Below are 27897 nucleotides of genomic sequence, written 5' to 3'. Positions count from 1 at the left end.
AAATGCGTTAATGCGTTTGATATTATTAATTACGAAAGATGTACTAATGACGGCTTAATGATCGGGTCAGAAAAGTTTAATGTCTGTAAAAATTATAAATAGAGCCGGTGTAACGATAACATAAGTCTAGTGTCACATTCTGACTCCCATTTGATAAAGCACCAAACATTTATTTTGTATGTTACTGCAACAGAAAAGTTTTGTAAGGAAGGGAGCTTTCCAGAAGAAATATTACCTTATGAGGTGTGAAAGGCATAAATGTGAAAATTCAATGTAGGTAAGCGACGTAAAATATTTTACTATGAAAAATAAGGAACGTGTGAACGGCATATTATTAAAATGTCTTGTTTTATTTAGCTAGTTATTAATGTTTTGAATAAATGTTGTTTATATTCGTTTCAAATCAGGTTCGATCGAATTTTTTGTTTCAAATAACTTACTCAAACACAAAATATACTCTTAACTAGATTCCGCCCGCGGCTTCTCTCGCATAGTCAAAGGAAATTCCAATGAAAAGACATTAAAAATAAGTCTCTAGCCTCTTAAGTCCTAAGTATCACCAGACACAATATCATAAAATCACTCCGCTTCGAATCGCTTGATAGAAATACAAACAAACAAACTTTTGCTTATAAAATTTAATTAATAAGGCAAGGATTTAATGTTTGTAAATGGAGTTATTAGGTTCTATCTCTCAATTAAAGACTTGTCAGTATTTCGATTGATCATTGCGTGTCGGATTTGTATTTTTCCGATTATCTGTAGCAGGCTGGATCCGACTTGACATTGTGGCATCAATTATAAGCGTGGATTACGAGGAGACAGATCTAAGACGTTCAATTTCGCCGGTGTAGGGACTAGCTGCGCTCCAACTGCTTGATAATATCGGGGCTGAAGTTGCAATGTAGATTGGAAAATATTTAGAACGCTTGCCATCAAATGGTAGTTAAATGTATTGTTTTAGGTTAGTGATATTTATCTAAGTAAAAGCGTATGAGCGATTTTCGCTAGGGAATTTAAAAGGGGACAATTAATTAGGTATTTAGATTTTGCATGATATGTTATAGAAATAGTAGAATATCCTGGGGTTCATGGAACCATTTTTTAAGTATTCAATTAATACAATGTATACCTAATTGTATTGAAATTCAAGTAAAGTGAATAAGTATATTCAATAATTGAACGCATGCCTTTTCATTTCCTAGTTCCCTATAAATGGTCGGTAGCAATTTCAAATATTATCTCTAATTTCAACTAAAAATTTATTATGTTTTAACGGTTTGTAAACATTAACAGGAACGTACAATAGATCCCAAATCCATTTGGGTGATACAGCAGGTTATTATAAGTTGTCGCGGCAGACGGTGCAAGTTCGTAACAGTTTGACAGGTTGTCCCGGGAGACGCTTCGATACGGGAGACGAGGAAATTTCATTATTCGAAGTATCATTTCACTAAATGTATTGTTTGTTTGGGGAAAATTGTTTGTTTTAACCAAGGGGCCGTAGATTACTGATCTAATTGTGATTGCTTTTATTGGTGCTGATATATTTGAGATTTATTGGACGATGGAACAACGCACAGTATAAGATTTGGATGCATGGACAATAAATAAAATAAAAAAAAATAATAAAATCTTGATTGACATAATAATGTAACTGGTGTTGTAATGAATCCATAGGCTCCTGAACTAGTTAAGCACTGTGTTTCAGGAGCAAATGTAGGTAGCTATGCTTATACTGGCATATTGATTTCTTATTAAATGTTGATATAAATGTATTGATAAACTTCACGATCTAAATTTTATAACTCTCATCTATCTTTCTTTTTTTATCAAATTTATAGGTATACCTATGCACGTACCATTTCTAAAGGGGTTGATAATAAAGACGCGACTCTTAGAATATGCTAAGTGCTTAAGTCTGGCGGTATTTAATTGCCCTTGAAAGGGGCGACAAAAAATAAACGGCGCAGGACATAAATAACGGTGCACTTTTCATAATCGCAATTGTCGCCGGGAGAATATTTAGTGCGCAGTAAAGTCGCCCTGATTACGATCTCGAGGTGGGGTGGCAATGTTAATAGTTTATGCGAAATGTGAAGATAATAGATATCACGTATTTGTACTATAATAAATGCAAGAAAAAAAAAACTGTTTTTAAGTAATTAAATTGCGTAATTCAGTATTACTAATTATCGACAAGCGTTGATGTATTGAGCTACTCAACTATGGTATGGTATGGTATTGGTTCGGCCGCCTAGAAAGGATAAGTACCGAACGTTGAGTTCGAAGTGCATACGTGAATGAGCAAGTCGATCGGTAAACGCCCAGTTTGCCGACCTTACTACCGTTAGAGAGAAGTCCAAAGAGATATGGACATTATTTATGTACCCCATAACCATTTCCTTATCCTTCCCAGTCCTTTCCTTCATTCCTCTCGTCAACCCTTTCTTAATCCCTGTCCAATTTATAACCGGCAATCCATTTGTAGAGGTGTAAGGTCTGCAACCGACTCGCCTCTCCCAATTTTCATGGGCGGTGGTAGCGCTTACCATTAGGCGACCCACCACCTCCATTGCCGATGATGACATAAAATAGAACATCATCACATTAAGACCAGTGCGCTATGGTGTGAAACCTGGAGACTTTTTGTGTCAAGATCCACTATGGGTCGTTACACCGTTGCCGTTGAAGTAGTTAAGTTAGTGGCAGTAAGTTATCGATAAGGTAAGAATAGGCCGGGCAGGTCACACTTATTGAATTTCCTTCAACAAAACACATTCAAAAGTTGTTCCATAACGTTATTGTATTATGCAATTTCAGTAAACTTCAACGATCTTTAAGAATATTCGTACTTAGTTCATTTAGTCAATAGGAACTAATGAGCGTTATATACCTCGACAGCCGTATGAAATAAAAGAATGCTATGTGCTTGTGACTCTAAACCATAAAGAAATGTGAATAGAAAAACAAAATGTTATTAAAATAATTAATGCACTGAACTGAAACTAAGTTTTTTTAAAATTACTACATGTTTCAAAGAAGATTTTGTTCGTACACAGTTTCTATATGGTTGGAAAATAATTTATTATTTATTCTATTGTCAATTTCAAGGAGTTTATGACAGAACATTACTATGTGATTTTAATAAATATTTGGCATTGAATCTGATTAATAAGATAGTCAGAGCATCTATAATTAATCAAATAATCCAATAATAATTCCTTATAATATAAAATCGATGAAAACAATAATTACGAAGTTTCCAGAGTCATTGTTCCAATTTCTCCCGTTAAAAGCAAACAAATTGTAACAAAGGAATCGTTTATAGGAATTTAAAAGTCACAAAGAAGCGAAGAAGGCAGGGCGTTGGGGAATAAATTGTATTTATCAAATAAAAAGGATGGTGTGGTCGTTTTTCACCGCGCTGGGGACATTATCGCTTCTTTTAATTATTATCCCGCCAATATTTTGTGGAATATTTACTATGCCTCTTAATGCAGTGGTTTAATTAAAATTTTATAAGAACAACCTTAGAAATAAATGCTGTGTAGATAAAGGACTTCGTAAATTGCAATTTTGTAGAAAATTCGCTTTACTTAATTTATTCCTTTTATCTTGATATTTTGGATAACACTTGAATCATATTTAGTAAAGTTAAGCTTTTATAGTTACTGAATTATATTCATAGGTAGACAAAAATATATCTACTTATCTACTCCATTCCATGTTTCCATTTTCAAATTGTAATAAATAACATACACTTTCGCAATTAATTGGATAACGCTTAGTTCCTATATCTATGATAAGTTAGTTTATATTATATTATATTTGGCCTAAGTACTTGCATTTTGTACTTCAGCACAATAAAGGATGATGTAATAGACAATGCACTTCATTTTCTAAATTTGTTTGTTGTAGAACCTAAATGTGAACAATAGTTCAAATTGAGTTCCATCCAACTGTTTTGCAGTCTACATCAACCTTGTGCAAAACAAAGATTAAAAAAATCAAAAGTGCACAATAAATTCAAGCATGATTCTCGTAATTACATGAATAAAACTGGCGAACGTTTTAATTCGGCGATGGTGGGGTGGTACCCCGGCCTCAAGGAAATAAAGGAAAAAAGTGTCGGAAGCTGCTCCCCCGCGCTGCTTGCGGCTTTATAAATGGAAATTTATTGTTAAACACTCCGTCAATGCGCTACCAGCTAAGAATTTTTACCTAATTCCACCCTCAGTTCGACCACTTATGTTTCGTTCATCATGACTGGGATATCTGTTAATCCATTGAATCTATTGTTATAACCTTTTGTAGTTCTTAAAAATAATACAAGATAGAGTTTTACTGGCGCTCTATGGTTTTCAATATTTATCTAATAAAGGCACATAATATTTTTAGTCTAATAAGTGAATGAGTAGGGTTAAGTAAAGTCTTGTAAAACGCGAATGAAGTCCATAAAATTCACTCAAACTGAAAAGCTGGCCGTTCCCCACAATTGAAAAGCGCGAGGGTGCGGCGAGCAGATAGGGCACTTACTGTAAAAGTTAAAGCTAATTGCCCTTAAGACATATTTTTAATTTCATTGCCCGTTCCTTCTTTCTTAGTGTTTGGAGTTCACTAACTCGCGGACTCATTCTGGGGTAGCGAGTAATTGCCATTTTTACGAGATAAGGTCAAATGTTTAAATGTCGAACATATTTTATGTTACTTTTATGAGCTATGTAAACACGTCGGCTATTTGATTCTTTTTTGAAGTATATTGTAAATTTTGGAAAATATGAAGTGTTAAAAAAAGGTGTTTAACTTTAACGAAGCGAATTTTTTACAAAGCTTTTTTAAGGCTACTCTTTAATTGTTATACGCAAGAATTATATGCATACAGATTAAAAATGAATGCAGGTACAATGATTCATTAAAGTAAGAAATCCCATGAGGCGCTCGCACGTGGCACAAAGCGCTGGCCACAGTAGCCGCCGTCACCATTGTGTTGCCACATCCATTCAATCTGTCATTTTATTTTCATAAATGAATCATTCTTCATTTGAATTCGACTCAGAATTGTAAGGTTTTTTTCTCAGCCGCTGACCTGCCCACCGCGGGGTAGCCATGACTGATGATATTATAATGGTTTATTTTTCTTTAACATTCTTATCGGTAACTATTATGTTTGTAGCCGACGAAGGGTTCAAAAGATGAATAATTTTCCGACTTCCTTACCGGCTAATGACGTAACGTGGTTCAAATAAGGACTAATATGTGTGAGAGCTGTTTAGTGATAATACCAACTAATAAAATTTAATACCTATATATTATAACCCAAAAGTATATATTGTTATGTTTGGTACTTATTGGGTTGTTACAAATGGAGTTTGAACAAATATTTCGATATATAAACATTGCCAAATTATTGATTAAAATTTGGACTAACTTAAAACTCTCATTTGTCTCATTTGTCACATCTTCTGTTACCGTTATTTTATCAGATTTTTTAATTACTCATCGGTGGTACATACAAAAAATATCCAAATTTGAATAGAAACGAGAAATGTGAGTCTAGCGGCGAGCGGGCGTGACACAGAAGTCAACTGTCAATAGATGTCGCTGACAGTTCTGATGAATGAGCCCAACCGTTAGACGTATGCGCAGCGCCGCGTCATTAGCTCCATTCAACAATGTGGAAATTAAAAGAAACAACCGAAACAATGTCCTGGCAGTTAAACGGAAGTTAAGCGTTATGTGGAATGCGACGACGTATTTTTGGATTTCATAGTTTTGCCCCTTTTGAGCGAAACTAAGACAAATAATAAATAAATAAATATTTTAATATATTTAGTATTATATACTTTGTGGATATTACTTACTACATATTATAGAAAGAATATTGATAATTAGCTTTCATCTATGCATTTCTGATCGTTGATAGGATGTTTAAATGTAGTCTTAAAATATTCAGTTCTTCAAAGAGCTCACAATGATATGCATCAATCGACACATCGATGACAGAAGCAAAAATAAAATCTAAAAACAAACGGTTCTCACTCGTGTTGACAAAATGCTTAAAATAACACTCTTGTTTCGTCATATGTCATTCTTAATCCTAATTTTTATTTAGCGCTATATTTTATGAACTATCGTGTAGTTTGTTGGTACTTATTTTAAAATTAGGTTAGATATATTTTTTGATTCTATTTTTTGAATAGCATAATTTAAAATAAATCGCATAAAATCATTAATGTACTTAGATAAGTAGCGTATTTACATGATTACATTCAAATATCATGTCGTATTAGTGTAATTGATCATCTAAAACTGATTTTATAAATTTTAATATATATTTTGTCTACCAGTCTCCGTAAAATTATAAACACTTTTATATTAAATAATGCGGCAAAATTGCAATATCGTACAATATTACTTATCACAAATTTTAACAGATTGCTATCTCGCGAGTAATACTTATTTATACTCTTGTTCACATTTGTTTTCATAACTTCGATGGAAAAATACCATCAACTTTTTGTATAGGATTTCTATATCAATCGACATTTCTTGCCTTTTATTTGTTTGTAGTGTAGGTAAGTAATGTAAGCTAAAAACAACACATCCGTTGAAGACCAGGCGGACGCGTCGACGACAGACTGGCGTGACAGTTTCTGTTACATGTGACACGTAGTTTTTATATTACTGTTATTACACAATAGATACATATGTACGAATATGTATAAGTAAAATTATTTGTATTTATTCAAAAGTGTGCGAAACGTTATAGACCAGGGCCGAAGCCTTTTAAAAAAATTACAGTATTAATTAGAAAAAAATTACAGTAGGATGAAACCCATTAGAAAAGATGGGAAATATTATCAAAATGAAAGGAAAAATAAATTACAGACGATCCGAGTTCGGGAAGTGGGAGGGGGTGATTTTTAAGGGAAAAAAATGTTTTATCTTGATTTCCGGCAAAACTACAAGGCCTATGGAAAAAAGTTAAATGGCAAAGTTGTAGGTAATAAAAAGATCTACAACTTTTGTATTTGCAATTTTTTTCACATAACCTCAAAATTTGGGTGAAAAATTCAAAAAACCAAGTTTTTGGTTTTTTATTTATATCTTTTTCAAAAATTTTTTTTTTCTACGTAATTTGGTGAAAACTTACCTTATTATGTCCCCAAATACACTGTAATTTATTGAATATATAATAATTTCAAAAACGTTAATCTTGTTGTTTATAAATACCTTATCTGAAATTTTAATCAGTTATTCATTAGTTTTTGTCTCTTTGAAGGCATTTCTTCATCGTTAGATTCGACAAACCTTTCTGAGAACTTTGCATTTACTGAGAACATTTCCTATGGTAATGTATATATTTTTTTACACCATCAGAAAGTAGACATTTCAACGAACAAAAAGCCGCTAAACTTTTTGAAAAAAGCTGATATTTTGACGTCAGAATTTTCGATTGAAAATTAGGGTGCATTTTTGATATAAAGTTAAAATAAGGCGAAAAAATAAATATTTTTAATCAAATAAATTACAGTGTATTTGGGGACATAATAACGTAAGTTTTCACCAAATATCGTAGAAAAAAAAAATTTTTGAAAAAGATATAAAGAAAAAACCAAAAACTTGGTTTTTTGAATTTTTCACCTAAATTTTGAGGTTATGTGAAAAAAATTGCAAATACAAAAGTTGTAGATCTTTTTATTACCTACAACTTTGCCATTTAACTTTTTTCCATAGGACTTATAGTTTTGCCGGAAATCAAGATAAAACATTTTTTTCCCTTAAAAATCACCCCCTCCCACTTCCCGAACTCGGATCGTCTGTAATTTATTTTTCCTTTCATTTTGATCATATTTCCCACTTTTTCTAATGGGTTTCATCCTACTGTAATTTTTTTTGGTTCCAAAAATTATCGGCCCTGGTCTATTACAGTATAATATAGGTATGACATAATATAAAGTCTTGCCATTGAGTAGATAGTTAAATGTTTTTTAAGTTAATCTTAATCTTGATTTCAGTTTCTGTAATTTGTCAATATAATTTTTACAATAGCAAAGCGTCTTTGTTTCTTGTACAATCAGTAATGTAAATTATAAATCCTCATATTCTTTATTAATATCTAATTGTTACAATCTAAGTACATGTTCTATTTTAAATGAATTATTGTATATAATATATTTGTACTTATCGAGAAATTCATAATATCTACTGAGATTTAATATTCTTCAACAGGGAGATGAAACTTTTTTTATTGTAGCAAATAATAGGATTCATGTCACAGTTGGGTCGTTTGAAGTTTGAGTAGTGAAGGCGATATAGTCTCTGAAACTTTTTGTAACATTCTGTGTTAACCGAAAAAATAGGGAAATAACCTTTTGGTGTAAGCCGCTTCTTTGTTACAGTATATACTTAAAGAATATATGTACGTGACATATTTTTTATGATGTAAAAAATTTAATTTGTTTCGTGGTCATAGTTATACAATAGTTTGATGGTTTAAACTAATTTATGAACTAATTATATAAACAACAGTGTATCACGCTTTATAATGGTCAGTGGAAGCTTGAACGACAACGTTTAGGTCATCAAAGTAAGCTTACACCGCAATAACTTAGCCTATTATCAAACTTATGGGTCCGGCTTCATTAAGGGACAATGCATCGTGATACACGATGTCCGAACTCGGCCCGTTAGATGCAAGTGTTGCCACTATTGAGTGGAGAGCAACTTTCCTCTTGAATATTCCTTCCACGCTTGCTTGTTTATGGCCGTGCGGTAGTTTTAGCTGTTTTGCGGTCGTGAAAACTTTGCTATGTCCCGTTAGTGTCTGCGAGATAAACTGTTTGCTTTTTTCTTTTGTTGGATATTATTTGTGTTGTTTTAGACTGACTTGCTATTCAATTGGATGTATTAGGTAGTATTATAAAAATTGAAATTTTTTTACTCGTATGCACGTGTTCCACATGATAGTGTAACCTCATGTGTTCACCCGTACATGGCCAATTCAGTGGATGAAGTTACGATTTACAGTAAAGAGCCTTTATTTTTAATTGTTTTTCTAAATAAATTTCAGAAATTGTGTACTATAACAGAAACAAAAAATTGAAAGAAATTTTAAATCATAATAAAAGCTTTTCATGGACAAAACTCTATAGATACCTAATTACATCTGGTAAACAAAGAAACATTGTTATAGAGTTATTAGTTAGAGGCCAGTGTTCGAATAATATATTCGATGTCTTATCGTGATGTAATAATTCTTGAAGATGGTGACACGAGTAAATATTTAAGGACAATATTTGTTAAGCAAACAGAAGGGAAGGGTAGTTGTCCATAACACGATATTCTAAGGGCGGTATTTGCAAGTCACTCATCGATATCAAGCGGGTCTTGTTGGATCATCGGTTTTTGTTTCAACGCTTTTGTATTGTTGGTTATGTTGCGAAATTTCAATCTTAATTTTATGTATTTTGGGCGTTTTTATTTGAATTATGTGAATGTAAGAACAATGTCCGTCAACTTTCTATAATACTTTAAACGACGTATCATTAAGAACTTTGTGTGTGAACATGTGTCATTATTGAATAGAATTACAAAAGTTGGATTTATTTAAATTAATAATACGCACTATGTTGGTAGATATATAATTGTGTTACTTCTAGTTATTAAAGCAACTAAAAATCTCAATTTTAAACAATTGTTTTATACAGAGTAATTGTTATCGTGTAAAATATATGTCACTAAGTGTTATTTTATTATAAATTAAGTATGTTTATCACCTAAATTATACATCATAAAACTTCAATGCGAATCATTATCGAAAGCATAATACATTTTGTGCTATAAAACCGAACGTCCAATAAATACAAATGAATGGAAGTGGATTTCACGTGAACGTAGGAAAATTTCCGAGTAGTGCCTGTTCGATGATTGCAATTTGCGTTCACCCCGCTGACATGGTGACGAAGCTCATTTCATTTGCATCGGAGTACGGTCGGGAAAAACATTGCTATAACATTGAAATAACAGTTTTAACTATACCTACTGATTGTTGATAACTTTTGCTAAATAGTTCAGTAGCGAAATCAGAGGGTTCTTTAACAGAGTGCGCTTAATACAAGCTCATAATAAAAAATAATAAAAAAAACCACTGACTATCTGTACAAAACGTGACACTGGCAGAATTCGTCTTTAGTGGAATCGGGAGTTGCTATTTAATAAAAAAGAAGAAGAAGAAGATCAGAGGGAACTTTTTAGGTTATGTATTATTATTATTTTTTGTCGTATTTGTAATAAAGATTTATTGTTGATTGGAAGTGTGGTTCTTATTTATTTTTTAAATAATATCTACTTCTTTAATCCCGACGGTTCTCAAAATGCTATTTCATGAATAATATTAGTCTTATTACTTAAGATGTAGTTAGGTGTACTATTATTAAAATCGTATAGTGAACCATATTTACTTTAATATGAAATATTTAGAATATAAAAATAACAAAATAAACTGAAACACTTATTATGATCAAACAAGATTCCAAATGTATAAGCATTTTTGCAGACTGTACTCTCATATCTAAAACTATGACTCGCAAAAACTCCCCACACACGATTTTATATTGCTGTTTCCCAAATAAAATCCTCAGTGGAACATCATTTGCGTCTACAGCATTAACCCAAACTGCTATATATGAGTTTTAATCCAGCAGTGTACATATCTACACCACCATAAATAATTATTAATATTTGTACAAAAATGAAAATTTTTGATTTACATCTTCATATTTTGTTTTTATTGCCTGTGTCTGCGAGTGCCAGCATTTAATTTTGCCCAGTGAGCGATTTCGATTTACTCGCAGTTTAAAAAAGTAACTTATCCGCTAACTAGAGCGAGACAGAAATATATAAAGTTGCCCGTTGAAGCGAGACGAATGCAGCAAAAGAGGGAACGAAAAATAAAATGGGGGAAGAAAGTTAAGCGTCCGTGACTTTCGAAGATTTTTTGGCGTTTATTTTTTAAAGTTTACTGTGTAGCGAGTTGAATGTATAGGTATATAGGTACCAGGCGTTCCTCGATTTGCTCTTTCCTCTTGTCTTTGGTACACGTTCTATTTTACTAGTGATGGCCTTCCTTATTTTACTTTTTTGTTTCATTTAGATATTATTATATTCAGTTTTGTTTCTAGCAATGTCATTACAGTGAAAATGTCTGATGCAAGAATAGGAATGCCTAAGTTTAAAACTGATTTTAATTTATATGATCCTTATGTAAAATATAGACAACAAAAGTATAATATCTAATCTCCGGTCTAAAACAATGATATAACGAAATGAAGATAAAACAATATCAGACACAGTAATGGGTTTATAAGCAATGAAAATAAACTTCCGAAGCGTCTAATTACCAGCGAAGGTAAATAGTAAAAAGGCGCCGTTCGATCATCCATCACCGATAGAGTGCTCTTTGTACCCACCGACCAATTACTGGCATGAAAATTAAATTCACGAAATCTAATTAACAACAAATTGTTTTATTTATTATGATGCGTGGTCATTTGTTCCTGTCGCGGCGGCGCCCGGGGCGGGTCCTATGTGCCCATCATGCGATCCGATACCAGTTTTTTAGGGAACATGTGATTTGGAGACAGCCGTGTTAGCTTGGATCTGAGTGGTGCGTTGAACTTGGTAGGCTTGTGTGCAATAATAAGATATGTGACAATTACGTCGATAACTCACTGGGGTCCAGTAAAGGTATCCAGATGACGTGATGATAAATAAATAAATCATTGATAATGATGTTTTTAATATGAAAAGACCAAAAAATAATATAATGTAATTAAATAACAGTAAATATGTATCTATTCTAGTCTAGTCCACTTAAATTCTCGTAGTTTTGTATGTGTACACAATATACACACCTATATTTTGAAGTATGAAGTAAAGGTGAGCTAGTGACATAGCAGGCCACTAGTAATGCACGCTCATTTGTTATCTCCAAGAAATGGCAGAATTACGACTCGCCGACAGCCGACACAAAGACTGACGTTTTATTGTCGAGATTGCCTACAAATGGATCGCATATATTCCGTCTTCGACCCCTACGTCATAACCTTATATTTCTTTCTAAACTGGCTGGAAGATTTAATGCTATTGCCTCCATACCTTACGGCACACGCATGTTATTTTCAAAGTTGCAAAATTATACATGTGTTTTAAATTTAACAAGGGATTTGTAAAGGAGGTAACAGATTTTAACGACATTTTATAAATAATGTAAAAGTTATACAAAAATTTCACGGTGAATGCGGGGTTTCCTATTTATTTTAGTAGTTAATACTACGTATACTTAAAGCGCATAAAATTAACGCATTTCAAAGTATTTTTTTAAGTGTAAATTAAACAGACCTTTTAAAGTCATGTTCAGGTGTGGAATCTGAACACTTCACGTGATTTACAGCGACTCCGATAGTCCACGATAGTATCGGCCCATTATCCATCATCTGAGGACCCTGGGTCAGCAGGCCGGAGGGTTCATTTGATAACTGACCTTAGATCTACCCTCGAATAAAATTTCAATGAAGCTAAGTATGCTTTTGGGCTTTTTGAAATAATTCTCGTACAACATTTTTGTTAAAAAAAAAGAGGAAAACCATTAAAGATAAATTGTTGAGCAGTTAATATAACGGAGTTGTGGCTTGAAATGTGAATAATCTTTGTTGAAATACATTGCTTCATTTTCAAAGCCATCAATTTCGCCACTAAAAAGTTTTCATTAGGCTTTGATTTAATAACAGATCGAGTTAGGAACTAGCGAAACCTCTCGCAATGACCTAATTCGGCGTGAAATTATTCTTAGATTGAAACACTGGCCCCGGTCGTATTCACGCTCTGCTCCGGACAGTTCATTTTTAATAATAAATGAGACGAAATCAAGACATGACGAATAAATGAATCCCGAACTTGACGAATAAATGAATATGGAATATGATAAATGGAAGGCTCGGATCCCTCGCGAAGATTTTTTCTTTGGCTCCGGCCGAACGGAAGACGTTGGCTTTTTCCTTTTGTAGCGGGACAAGTTAAGCGTTTTTTGGACGATCTTGGCTGCCAGCGTGATATTTATTATTTGATATAAAATTTATTGTGCTACTGCGCGTTTGGATCCACACTGAATGTTATTCTATTTTCTGTGGAACAAGTTTTTTTCTGTTTCACGACTGGTATATTGATGATATTGATTAATTTTTGCCTTCTATATTACAATTATTTAGAAATAATTTTAAATTACAATCACAATAATTTTTATAGAATAAAAGTGAATATAGCTAAAACCCTAGTAGGTCCACAACGAAGATGCAGTTATTATAGGTAGTATTGCTTAATGTTTCGAAACGTATCAACATAATACGTATAAGAAAGAAACGTGACCTCGCGATGTGCCGATTTAATCCGGTGCGCTTAATCCGCGAGTGCACTAGTCACTGCCACGTGGTTCAATGATAAAGTACCCAAGCAGATTATGCAAATTCTTCAATTTCTCATCTCCACTCTCTCTAACGCGAGTTACATCCGATATATCCAACCCTCTCATATTCAACAATCTCACCCCACTGACGGCAACCTCTGATGGATGATGCGTTATTCCAATAAAAATTTGGGTATCGTATGTTAAAAATTAAATAGTCTAAATAAAAAGTATAGTATCTATTTCAAAGTATACAGAATTTCATTTATTGGAACAATCTTTTAGCTAGAGCTCTTTATGTTGTTTTATATACGTATACGAGTCGGGTTATATCATAGTACATTTGACAAATTGTTGTGTTATTATCTGTATAAAAAGCACATATATAATGTGCAGTATCTCCGTCCACCTCAGTATAGACTATAATTATACCGGCGTATATAAGACGGTACTCGTCTTGAATAAAAATAGTCGCTAGTAATGAAGCGGGTCCACTAATAAGAGGTCTACGGTTTTCCCTCCTCCGTAATGATTGGGCGCTTCATGCGAACGGATATATCATATCTGTCACACGTAGATAAAACTTTGTATTCTATGTTATTAAGGTGAACGTGAACTATCTTACAATTAGAATTACTAGAGAATTCATTCAGGATTAAATATAAAGGTACTTAGCTTGTCTGTGCGAGAGATTTTGAGCGGTATTATGCATTATTTTGCTGGGAAGAAGTAGTGTCTAAACAAATATGTAGTATACGTAATTATGTGAAAACTGATTTATCTTATAATTGTATTGATGTTTAGTTTGCATGTTTGATAGTATAATAAGTAGGTATATATATAATATACCTACAAACTATTTATCTTTATTATTTTTTTTATCTATAAGTAGTATGGTGGGTGGACTTTTAGAAGTATTTGGTAGAGGAAACCAAGTGGCATACTTCATATAACCTTCATATTATAAGTATTTCGTAGAGTGAACGAACCTTTTTATGTTTTTACGCATCACGTAAAAGTAATTATTAAAATTATCGATTTTTGTCAGCTTTAGACGACTTTTCCTAACATTAAGAGATATATTCACATGTGCGAAACACCGGTTTACTGGTCTCCATTGAGATTTGACACGGGGTTCGTGATTCAGCATTTTCCGTTGACTTTTGGTAACATATGCACGCCCAAACTCCAGCCGTGACTTGCTGCTAGCTGACAGGGTTTTTTAATTGATGCCTGGGATAAACAGATCAATACGGTGCAGACATCTCAATTTCATGTGATGCGATGACGAGTTGTGAATGATTATGTAGTAATTTCATTTGTTTCTTAATGATTTTTGTTTAAAGTTCGCACTCTTATACATTACAAAATTTATAGGCAAATACTAGACTATAATACTAGACTTTTCTACTAGTCTACATTTCATTACAACAATATTTATTCCTTTTTATTAATTTATGCCTGTTTCTTCCATTAATAGGTAAAAAAACCACATTTTTTTAACCAAAAGCTAGCGAAAGTTCTACTGGTTTCTTAATATCAAAAATCACTGTTGCGTTTTAGTCAAAAATTATTAAGGTTCCTTTCTATAACGATAAACAAAAACGCAAATTTTAGAAGAGTCTTAGAAAAGCGCTAAAGATGTAACGCTACAAACAAAAGCAATAAAACCTCGTTTGCATATTAAATGGTTTTATTGCAGTACTCCAATAAACACCTTGAATAAGTAACACCTGCGGTCGTCAAGAGGAAAATAGTATCACTACGTACAAATAACAAATGAAAAGAAAAACACAAAATAGTACATGAGTTTGCGAGTTATATTAGTGTGAGTGAGCTAAATGTATAAAGTGAGGTTGTCGTGGCGTAGAATGTAGATACCTATAGGGAGTAACCCCCCGCGCGGTCATTAGTTAGCGGAGCCCCGCTCGCGCCAGGAGAAAGTATGATTTTACTCCTATAAAGTCGTATTTCTACTCCATACAGGAATTCGACGCAAACAGAAGTTCCGAGAAAGGACATGTGGTACGCTTGTAAATAATTTCACAGTTTGAACAATTTCAATATGGCTGACGTATGTTAATTTCGCTCAGTTCCGTGTAGTTGTGGAATTTATTCCAGTGAAATACGAATAATTGCACTTTTTCATTCGTAAAAGGTTAATATTAAATTATAGTGGAGTAGCCATAACTTTAATGGAGCTTTCAGAAAGCATTTTTACGAGTTAAATACAAAATATTATACAGGTATTCTATATTTGATATTTTCCTAGAAGCAAGACAGCTATTTTAGGTTAGTTTTTATTTGTAGCACTTTTCTATGAAACCAATCTTCGCACTTATTTAGATCTCTTTTAGTAGTCTACACAAGTGAAACTATCGATCCAATTTATATAAACGGACGTATTGTTTAAATATGAAGGCTTCTTAGTTTCGTGTGTCCCAGCTGAGCAATTAGTGACCACCACGTGGCCGAGGGGAATAACCGCTGAAAAAACGATCCTCAGTCCTCCCTTCTCATCACTAGTTAAACATATAGAGTTAATGCGTACACGGAATTAATCATTTATTATGACTCTGGTGCAAAGAAAAATGATCTTATCTAACGCTTTGTTAGTTTTAAATTCTGCCTTATCAGAAATCGTGAATAATGTGTGAAATCTGATGTAAACATGTGGCGGATATTATGTTCATAATTTACATATTAATGTTCATTAAAAAGTGATTTATTTTTAATTTTATATTATCTTTTCTAGTATAAAATAATATAAGCTAAATAAAGAACTGTCTTATAAAAGCTATTAATAAAAAGAGTTTTATTTGTGTGATTATTTTTATCCAATATAATGACAGTCGCGCGGGAGTTGGTTTCCATTGAAGGAACGAGGGTCGTTGCCACATTGATTTTCGATTTGCTCCTGTGCATATAAGTGGGTCAAGTGCTACCAAACTGGATTATCATATTACTATTCAAAATTTAATACGCTCTATAGGATAACTACTATTCATTTACAATTTTTTGTATTTAAGGATATAATATATATATGGTTTTGAACGTGTTGGACAAAAATAATACAAAATTTCATGCATTGTCGTTCCGTTTAGATTTTGTGATGACTCTGTATAGATCAGTATCTTATCAATTAAATATACTAAACGATAAAATATAAGCAATTGATACTGAATGCGTTCACAAGTTTTCATTAGGGTGCGTGGCATGGCCCTTTTATTATCCACTCTAAATTGCGCAAAAAGAAATTCTTCCCCGGAAAAAGGGGGACGAACAAAAATCTTGTACTCCACTGAGCCACCGATGGCGCACCGTTAATTTAAAATCGAACAAGATAAGAGTCAGAATGTTTTTATTTTCCTAAATGGGACGAATTTATGTCTCTTTTGAAGTTAATATTGCAATCGGCAGCCCGTTTCCATTCGCCTGGACTTGATAAGATGTTTTTATTTCGCGCCTGCGATGGAATTCGGACGTTGTGTAATGTACCGTTCGATTTTCGGTAATGGTCAATTGATAAGCAAATGATGCTATTATGAAGCTTTTTGATTTCTGGTGCGATTTAGAGTGAGGCAGTAAATATCGAACTTAGTAAAAGGCGATTTAAATATTGAATTCTAGTCTTTTTGCTATAGATTTTACACAGTACGTTAAAAAATATTTAATCGTAAGTATAATTATACAAATGCGTTACTACCGAAGTGTGAATTAATTGAACAAAAAAATAAATAAAATTAATACACCTATTTCTGAATACAGGAAGAATGTGAATAATAATAAGATGGTTTTCGTCGAGTTATACATTAAAGCAGGGGATGAATGAAGGTAAATAGAGATTCCCTCGGCGCTGATAAAGAATTGAGGGTATTAAACGATTACAAATGCTTTTCGGTTCAATAGACAGTTGTTCGCAGCGTTTTAGAGGAATTACTTGCGTTTTCAAATTCGTAGCTTGAAAGCTTAAATCAACATTCTATATATTATCATTATTGAATATAGACATAATTAACATTAAAAACTTTAAATTGTAAAGCTGTTCCATTTGATAATAAAACGTATCCTAAAATATACGAAAAAGGACAGGCAAGGTAGTACACGCCTATAAAAAAGAAATTCACTGCATACAAAGACGTGACATAGCTCTGATAAAAGTAACATTCAGTCTTATTTATGTACCTCAGCATCCGATTGAGAGGCTCACAAGGCCAGCGACACAAACGTAGTCCGTATCTACCCTCCGTGCCTACATTTATTTCCGTACAAGTACACCTTCCGTAGTGATTCCTGCCTTTTGATTGTACCCCACTCACCTCCAAACCCGAAACTTTGAAAAAGATTACGATATCGGCTCGCGTTTAGCACTTCCCTTAATCCGTAAATCCTGATAAATAAAATAAATGTATCGTGAAAGGAGGACAACGGGAGACAATAAAATCGAAGTGGCGAAATGTTTCAAGCAAAAATTTTGAGCGGGGACCATTCTTAAAGTTAAATGAGTTTGTTGCCACCGGCTTTGCGCTGTGTGGCTCGATCAGATAAATATTAAAAGCTTCGGAACAAAAACGAAATAGCTTATTCATAATACTTTCTAATAAAGCCTAGTAAAATAAAGATTTTGAGCAAGTTAATTAATGATTATATTATATTAACGTTTCAAACTTCCGGTAGTTTGGTAGGTATAAGACAACAACATGTTTTTCAGGAAACGCCTATACTGAAATCATAATCATATGATTGATCATATAATATACTCACACATTTAAGAATGAACATTTTATGATTTAACAAATGAATATCTATCCATCATTGAAAATAAGGCAAAGAAAACAATATACATGAGTGTAAGAATTAACATGCCCAGGTATATTCATTGCAGCCCCTTCTTTTGTGTCGGGATTTATGGAACTTGCAATAAAACGTAACACTCATTATTATATACACATAACATTGAAGCCACTGATAACCGAGTAGGCTGACGATTTTTACACTTCCGTGTTTTCATAGATAAGCAAATACGGGGCCGTGTGATGGATATTAAGGGCACACCTTATATCATTTTCGTTATTACAACAGGGTGGCAAGACGCGCTCCTTATATCTAGAGCCCCCTTAATATGCTAAAATCAAATTAGTTTAAACGCGGAGTGATTCCCTTAGAATCGATCGCACTCCCAATATTACTGTGGGGTGCACTTATTTCCATACGTGCCTTAAAATTGACCCCTTAAAGAAAATCGGTCCTTGAGAAACAAATTAAGGGAGTTCATTAGTTTGTTTAAAGAATTATTTTGCGGTTATTCTTTATCTTCTTTTTCGTAGACAATTATAGACAATATAGATAAATGCATAGTTTTTAAAACCTAAAATACGATAAAAACTATAATATTGTTATTTAAATCGAGAAGTAAAGAAAGAACTCTTAAAATTATGAAAAATGTGAAAGTGATCTCGCGATTCATTTTATAAGAAAAATGTAACGTATTATGTGTAAAGATGAGGACATTTAGAAATTAAACAAGATGGTATCGAGCACGCGTTAGATAAGGGTGCTATCGCGAAGATTATTTATCGAACAAGTGGGTGTGCTAAAGCGTCAATTTCCTGTAACTCTGCGTTATCGGGGATCTGAGGACGTCAGCGGTAAGACGGTGCTTTCATTAGCAAGGCCTTAGCAAATTAACACCCTCTGACGGGACGCTAACGGTCCAACTACCGTTCATCTAATGATCGAGTGACATTAATAGAAAATGTTTTTATATAAACATAATTTGCGGCATTGGAAATTGTTTCGAATTGCTACGGGTTAGCGAGGAACTAAATTGGTGCGAATGGGGTGTGAAGAACATTTCTTCTAACTTTGTTTTCTTTAATAATTAAATAAGTTATTATAAAACTTCTACAAGGTTAGTTGAAGTGCAAAATTTTATCTCATAGAATGTTTGCTAGATTTAACGCTTTCGCCGATATGTAACGAATTCGCAAAATTTCGCTTTTTAAAGTGATTACACGATAATCATATCAAGGAAAGCCACGCTATACTTTGTTACCGAATTACAAATAAACTCAACGATACTTGAGCTAAAAGCCTCGGGAGACGAAATGTAGTTGTTTATGCAGCGACGGCCCCCGACAGTAGCTAAACGTTGCGTTGACGGTGACTAATGACTGATGCACTAATAGTTGCCTCGCTACCATACATCATGCGAGGAAACGGGGGAAAACGCTCGTATCATACGTGATAAGCTCAAGAAAACGAAACATTGCTAACATGGTACACGTATTATATTTTAATCTGGGCTGCTGGTGACTTACAATAGCTACGCCGCATCATGGGTTTATTTCAAGTATTCAATATATACGAGCATGTCACTACAAGTTACAACTGTATTTTGTGATCATTTAATTAAAAGGTAAATATATTTGTATTCATTGTATCACATTATGGCAACAACGTTAAAGCCGTTTAAATGGCTAACTGAATATGAGATCGCGACATATTATACCTTATTTACACACCATTAATAAAATTGACGTAATCAAGCTTCAATATACGTGTCATTAAAATAATCACACGGATATCACGTAAATTGTAAACGATGTAGTTATAGTCGGTAGCTACACCTAAACATAAGTTGGGTAATCAATTGGTTGCCAGTTCGATAGTACTAAAAAATAGTATCATACTTCTTATAAAGGGTGATATCGTTGAGATAAATTTTTGGCAAACGATTTTGAAATTTAGGTATACTTAAGTATAAATAGACGTGAGAAAATTTGATTATGTTCCACTAGTTGTTTTATTACGAACGCAGGTCTTTCATACTATGCCCAATGTCTACGAGACTCCAGTCGTCTAACAATAATACAAAAACTACGTCTGTTAGTTATCATTTTCTATTCACATTGTGTCACCGATCGAAAGAAACATTTTTATCGAAAGATCATTTAGTAAAGCGATGCAGGGAGCGACCCCGTGTCGTAGCTTCAAGATTAATACATCGTGAGGCCGTTAGTGGTGCAACAATTTGTCTCTATAAATGTTGACTCAGCGCGGTCGCTTTGCGGCCTTGCTGCGCGATTAGCCCCAAATTTATTGTTTAATTTCAAACACGTTATTAATAACCTACGAGATGATTAAACGGATTTCGCGGCTTAGTATTAAGATGGTGCGGTGATTTATCTTACGTGTATTGTGAGATATAAAATAGGCTGTCGTCAGCGGTGGATATACCTGGATGAATGCGTAATGTAAGACGCGTTGTATGTCCTAGTACATAGAGCGTGGTATTTGTGAAAAACTTAACTATTTAGCTTCATTACCAGCAAGGGTTCTAAGATTTTCATAAAAGATTAAAAATAAATTTTGAAGTGAACGTTGTCCTAATTTTGTAGCTAAAGAATACATTAATAACTAGCGGTCCGCCTCGGCTTCGCCCGTGGTACATATATAGTGTATAGCCTTCCTCAATAAATGGGCTATTTAACACTGAGAGAGTTTTTCAAATCAGACGAGTAGTTCCTGAGATTAGTGCGTTCAAACAAACAAACTCTTCAGCTTTATAATGATAGTATAGATATATATACACGTTTCTAAAACTTAGTCAATTACCATACGACTAGTGCCCGGAAACCGGACAACACGATGCATTGCACCCTCGTCTCCGTCAAGCTTCGTCGACTGCCGCCTTGAGTATATTACCCTATCTCATCTACTGTACACACGATTTCCATCCTAAACATTTAAGGCATTAGATATGCAGTCGCCTTACCCTCCTTTCGTATTTATGACGTTCATGACTAGTATCTTTTTAGAAGATGTTGCGTTTCGGTTAGTCCAATATGAGCTTAATTATTTGGCACGTAATGTTGAAAGTACGATACAGTTGGGATGTTACTTGCGGTCTGATATGAGGGTTTATGCGTGTAAGATGATGCTTGTTTAGAACTCTGATATGATAAATCAGTTTACAGCAAACAGCTTACTTGAGGGGTGCGAATGTTGAACAATCTAATATGAAATGAGAACATTGTTGCGAGCTTATTGTTTGCTAAACGCGTTTAATCTACTTACTTTAGTTATAGATTTTAACTATTGTCTCTTAAATATTATCATGGTTTTATTCTTCAATGGAATTAATACTGTTGGAATATTTAATAAGTGAAATGAGAATCGCCGATTAACATCTTTAAATTTTATGCTGTTAAATAACAGTCACCTACAAACTTATGCAGCCATATCATTATTTCGGACTTCAATTGTACAATTTTAGTAAAGCACATACCCATTAACGTGGAAATATATATATTTTCACTACGTGCTTCATAATACCGTGTTCTTTGCCAGATTAAAAAGTAGCTGAGTAACCCGGCCACACACGGCTCCTGGACCCTAATAGGATTACATCGGATCGTCAGGTAAGTGTCTCTAATTGCTGTTAAAATCGCCGCCGACAATTGAACAAAGGTAGCCCGGCGCCTTCGAAGGATGTTGATTTATTGATTGCCCTTTATGTAACGTTAGCCGGATTATTCTTTGTTTGTACGGCTTCTGTTTGGGATTTTTAGTTGGATTTGCTGTAATCAAGCGCTCTTTTATGCCCATTTGTTGGTTTGGGTCTTTTGAAGAACGAACTACGAATCGCTATATAGCGATAAGACCGCCGATTGTTTAGGTAGTAATTTTATTAAGTTTTATTGTAGTTTTGATTTAGAGAAGTAAAGAATAAATAAAATAAAACTACGCAGGTGAATTTATACGATTTTCATAATAGGTGTGTATCTTTATTGTTTATGATTTATTGTGGAAAGGTAAACTAATCTGATCCAATTAATTTAACGTGCTAAATGTAGAAGTTTTGACTAGCTCACTCCAAAGACGTATTGATGAATAATAGTCAATACGTCAATAAATACAATATTTTTCTTTATATAAAAGCATCTGTAAGTAATGTCACATTGAACATAAAAAATCGATTAATGCGTTTTTATCCATTATATCAAATAACATAATTTAAAACAATAATAACAAAGTCACATTTTCAAATAGCAGCCACGGGACGGCAATATTGCATTGATTTATGTGTGGGGGATGATGAAGGTGAAAGTGTTAGGGAACCCCGTAAATCATACCGAGTATTGACAGCCAATGAATACAGTGATTATACGAAAATATCACTATTTACTTCTCCGTTTTGACGAATGATAATTATGGTATTTGGAAAGTTTGAAGTACACTTGATTTATCTGATGTTTGAAACGCTTGTGGATAACTAACTAGCATTGACTTGATAATATATAGTTTGTATTAAAATGATCTACTGATTCCATTTTCTTTGTTGAAAATGACCTATTTGGGCAATTACTTCATTTCCATGATGTTATTTGTTATGAATGATATATGTTTACCATTCGTACATATATATACATATTATATGGTATTCATTAGAAATATACTTCCGTGTCTATATGTTATCTTTACATGAATAAATAATGTTATGAAAACAGGATTGCCTCGACCGGTGTCTACTAATGTAAAAGCAATAATTAGAAAAGTATTCTGTGTTCAATTCTATATAATTGTAGGGAGACATGTATGATTGGAATATATCCGCCCTATGACGTCGACGTAACCTCAAATTTACGGTCATTTTTCACATAAATCAAAGAGCGGCCGCCAAAAGATTTATTACTCTGAGGCTACAAGGAAGATGAAACTACCTGCCCTATTAGATTCGATTTGCTCGGTTTTTTTCTTTGCGAATAATTGGATTGCAAAAATGAAAGTGTAAACACGAGTTTTGTTGCTATTTACAATGGTCATGCTGAGTTGTGTAAGAATGGACACTTCCTTTAGATGCGCACCCAGATACTTAATTTACGTTTTAAACAGAAATAATTATTTTTAACAAACTAAACCGCTTTTGTCAGAATAAAACCAAATTTAAATGGGACCACAAGGGAGATAACAACTCTCAAATAAAAAAGTATTTTATTAATTATGAGGAAACAAATAAAGTGAGAAAGACAGTTGAATTGATAACCTCCTTTTTTGAAGTCGATTAAAAAGAGGAACTAATGTTTACTCTTTTTATGAGTATTTATCTAAAACTGATCTATACGTACTTAGATTTAATAAATTAGCAAGTTCTGCTTAGAGAAAACTCTACTAGTTTTGAATCGTATCTCCACTATTTTTCACGGTAAATGTGACTTCTATTTGATGATAACGTAACCTTTATTTAATTTAGAAAAATTGAGAGATTCCACAAATTCAGTAAAAGAAAAGTATGTAGACGTCATAAATAATATTTACATCTAAATATCCAATTATTTGTTGATATTATTATTAAACATTGAATTTTCAATTTAGGTAAGTTATTTTATTACTACGTACTATTACACTAACTAGGTTCTTGTTTATACACTAAAACTTTCCCCATTTCTCTCAGAAAATAATCGAGACAATGTCTTCTACCTCACCCAACAATTCGCTACATCGCGGCGGTTTTTAATCGATATAAAAGAAGTTGAGATTAAAATTGGTATCACACGTCACTCAAGCGAGCTACAAATTGAGGCAGTGCAAAAATACATTGTATTAAAGATGAATCGAAATGATCGATCGAGCCAGGGCGTTCGTTTTAATTTCGATTCCCGAGACAGTGTCGGAGGCGTGGTCGCGGGAACGATTTGTTTCATGTCCCTAGATACCTTTTGGTACTATAATTCTTTCTACTTTTGATAGGGATATATAGATACGATGGTCAACAAATTGTGAATATTTAAGATTGAATTCATGAGGATTTCATTGGTAGTTTTATTTAAGCCATATTACATTATTCACTTTGTGGTTTGAATGAATGATGAATTAAAAAATATAAATACTATTGTGATACCAGGTAATTTATTCGTTTGTAAGTAGGTATATACGGAGAAAATATATGGTACATATTTAGTCTATGTCAATCGGTGAAGATGCAGCTTTCTAACGGTAAACGAATTTTTGAAATTGTTCCAGTAATTTTTGTGTGAAAACAAAACACAACAACAACAAACGCACTTGTATCTACAAGAACACATGTTTCCTCTGTATAATATTTGTTTAAATATAAATGTTCAATGGCTTTTACCAAAGTATGGGAATACTGTGATAAAAGCCATAAAATATTTGCAATCACAAACTGCTTTATAAATTATGGACCATTAACTTAATCCCAGAAATTTTCTCATATATGTTTGTTTTAGTACTTTTTGGTGGTGAATACGAGATAATATTGCGTCAATTGTAGTTGAATATTTCATCAAAATTGTCCAACCCGCACATCAACCAATAAAGGAGTCATACAGCTGTCTCCAAGATATAACAAGTACAACACAATTTAAGGAATCAGTCAAAAGTTAGTAAATCCAATATCCGAGTATAGTACAAAGCTGCATAGAGGAGCGTGCATCGCCCGATAGCGACAGTGATGGATTGCCCCCGGTAGCAGTTCGCCAAACTATCTTCCATCTGAAGAACACCGCTATTTTGTATTTTAATGCACTTAAAACAAGATTTAAAATTCTTCACCTTCATTTTACAGTGTAAAAATATAAATTAAAAATCCTTAACGCGTAACAGACTGGGTTTTGCATTTTTTAGAAAGATCAATTTTGAAACAAATTTTTTGGGAAACGCGATTTGTGATTTTTTTTTTCGAAATTTATTAAAAACCAACCTTTTTATAGATAGCGATAGCGATAGTTACACATCTGATAGTTCGCTTTTCTATTGCATTATTTTGTGTTATTACTACTGGTTTATGAAAAAGAAAAGACTCAAGTTTACAAGTGCAAAAAGGTTTCGTGTATTATAAGAATGTGATAATATGATATATGCATAGTTTTCAAAGTTGAGTACCCCCCAGCGCGCGCCGCGGGAGGCTCGGCTCCTGTACAACACCGACCACGCGTTCAACGCATCAACAAATATAAATACATAAATATAATTCTGAAACACTTTATGAATTGGCTAGCAATGTTTCACATGTTTTCGTTTCGTTTTGTAGATAATCTAAAATGTTATCAATTTGTCTTTATTTGCACGCAATCATTGCCTGATCAGTTTTAGGTACACCTAAATTATGCAATTTTTTTGTGCAGTTAATTGTTATTATGCAATTTTAAATTCCCGTTTCTTTTTTTTATTTTCAGATAATAGCAAATTATATTTATTAGGGGCTATTTATACGAATTTGATCATACATGACGTATGAGAGCCAGGTGAGGTCATGTTCTCACGACGGATGGTGATGGATCGCGCACTCGTGTTTTGTGTTGTGCGTCCCAGAGACAAATTTGGGGTCAATTGTTTTGTGAGAAGTTTTATTGGGACTGTGTTATGAGGGTGCGTAATTTTTTTGTACTTTTTATCAATACATATGTCTTTTTTGGCACAAAAAACTTTATTCCGTGCGGGTAGTTTCAATTATTTTTTTATATATAGAATGGTATCTGGTTTAAATGCCCCCCCTTGATGCAATAACATAATCGAAGTCTTTTTTATCGTCTTTATTAAGTTGTATAATACAAAAGCGTGTTATTTAGTTTATCAACCTGACTATCTCAGCGGCGTGAGCTATATTTACATGAATACTCGATATGTAAAAATTATGTTCTAAAATGTTCTCACTTATAATTTGTGTTTACAGTGCATGTCGAATATTCCGTTCCGTTACACGCAGTGGTAGACTCGCTACCGTTGGCTTGGTATTACCACCAGACGATGTAATCCCACACTTTCAGATCAACGGTTATCTACACGAAATGTCGTCGCTGCAATTCAATATATATCAGAGTAATTTGATGTTCATTAAAGAAACCCTGGGACCATGAACCAGAACACAATGGTTGAATGGCCATTTGTAACCGTTGAAAGGCACAATCATTATAATTCCTCCGCAGTTATCTATTGAGTGGTTATGAAATGTACTAAAGAGCTTTTGACAATCTGTTTACTTTAATATTCACTTTGTATTGTTTACACATAATTTTGCAAATTCATTGTCATTTTACGTTTTATTTTCAAATTTACCGCTTTTTGTATATAATCTGTAATACATAAAGTGTAAATTTCTTACCTTGCTGACTGCTTTTTCGTGTAGTTTTCTTCTCTTTCATCCACGGATACTCAGGTACGTTTAAACCGCCACCAGGGGAAGGCAAATCGGGGCCATATCCTGGAGGGGTGTGCTGTGGGCTGAGTTCTCCTCCACCTAGCTGTGGAAGGGCCGTCATGAACTCAGCCATAGACGGTTGGCTGTTAATGAATCCGGTTTCTGTACAAGTTTCAAGCATCGGATGCGGTGCCCCAGCTGCGGTGACCGCTGCCAACCAGAACCCGTTACCCCCGTGCTCCATGCGGTGTTCCTGCCCCGGCGCAGGCCCCATCGGTGGAGTGTTCCTCGCCTTCACTGCGAAATCCTCTTCCATTTCATCGCGCACCCCCATGCCAACTCTTGCTGATTGCTTGCCCCTCACTGGGAACTCTTCGCATTTTATTTTACGCACTAATGGGTTACTGTCGAGTGGCAGTGCGGCTGTGTTGCATATCTCTTGCATAGCTGGCTCTTGGACCGCAATCATTCATGTATCGACCTCACTTTACGCTTTGCATGCGCTAGCATTTTCGTTCACAGTTGTGCAGGTTTGGTACACGGGTCAGGATAAGTGCTCTAAAATTCGAAGACAGCAGCATATTATCTGAAACAGATATTAATTCAAGTACATAAAGAGATTTATTTGAGTCTAAAATTGAATAAATTACAGCATTATGAACTTATAGTCGAAGTAATTTGTCTGTATTAAATAAACAGCAAGTAACTGTTCGATGTTTCGCTGAATAGTAAAGTGCAAAATTAATTGTCACAAGAGAAGGCTGTCTGTGGTTTATTCAGCAATTATTCGTGGACGTTCGACATTACCGCGGTTTTGTGTCGAATAATTTCGGCGGAGTCGTGATGAGCGAGGGAATAATGAGCGCTTGAAATTGTTTATTATAATTTAGCGGCCATCATGGAGTGTATAGCGCGTACCTAATGCCGACAACAATAAAGTTATTAAAATTGTCATGAACTCAGCTGAACGACGAACGAGAATGATGAGATAATGAACACATCACAGCCAAATGAAAATTGCAATGAGAGGAAAATGTATGGAAAATTATACAAATTTTATGATACTACGTGACACGTATATACAGTATTTCAATGTAACTTATGTTTAAGTGAGTAATACAAATAGGGCTGTATAACTTACTTAAATATTTTTAAGAATTAAGAAAGCAAATACTCAATAAATTATAGGTATTAAATTTTATTAAAATTGAACAACAGTTTATGAAGTGAAAATATTACGAAAATACAATGTTAATGTAATTGTGTTTCC

At 33.7% G+C, this 27897-nt stretch overlaps 1 protein-coding gene across 1 annotated transcript in view; it reads right to left on the bottom strand.

Annotated features, from left to right (window-relative positions):
* LOC119837751 (homeotic protein proboscipedia) overlaps positions 1-27072 on the bottom strand; it is a 32621-nt gene extending 5549 nt beyond the window's left edge. The window contains exon 1 of the mRNA XM_038363488.1: positions 26592-27072. Coding sequence (XP_038219416.1) covers positions 26592-27072 — 481 coding nt within the window. The remainder of the gene's footprint in view (positions 1-26591) is intronic.
* Between the last annotated feature and the right edge of the window lie 825 nt (positions 27073-27897).

This window comes from Zerene cesonia, chromosome 3 (genome assembly GCF_012273895.1).
Source record: "Zerene cesonia ecotype Mississippi chromosome 3, Zerene_cesonia_1.1, whole genome shotgun sequence".
Taxonomy (NCBI): domain Eukaryota; kingdom Metazoa; phylum Arthropoda; class Insecta; order Lepidoptera; family Pieridae; genus Zerene; species Zerene cesonia.
Note: the sequence above shows the minus strand (reverse complement) of the source record. Positions and strands in the feature narration are given on the sequence as shown.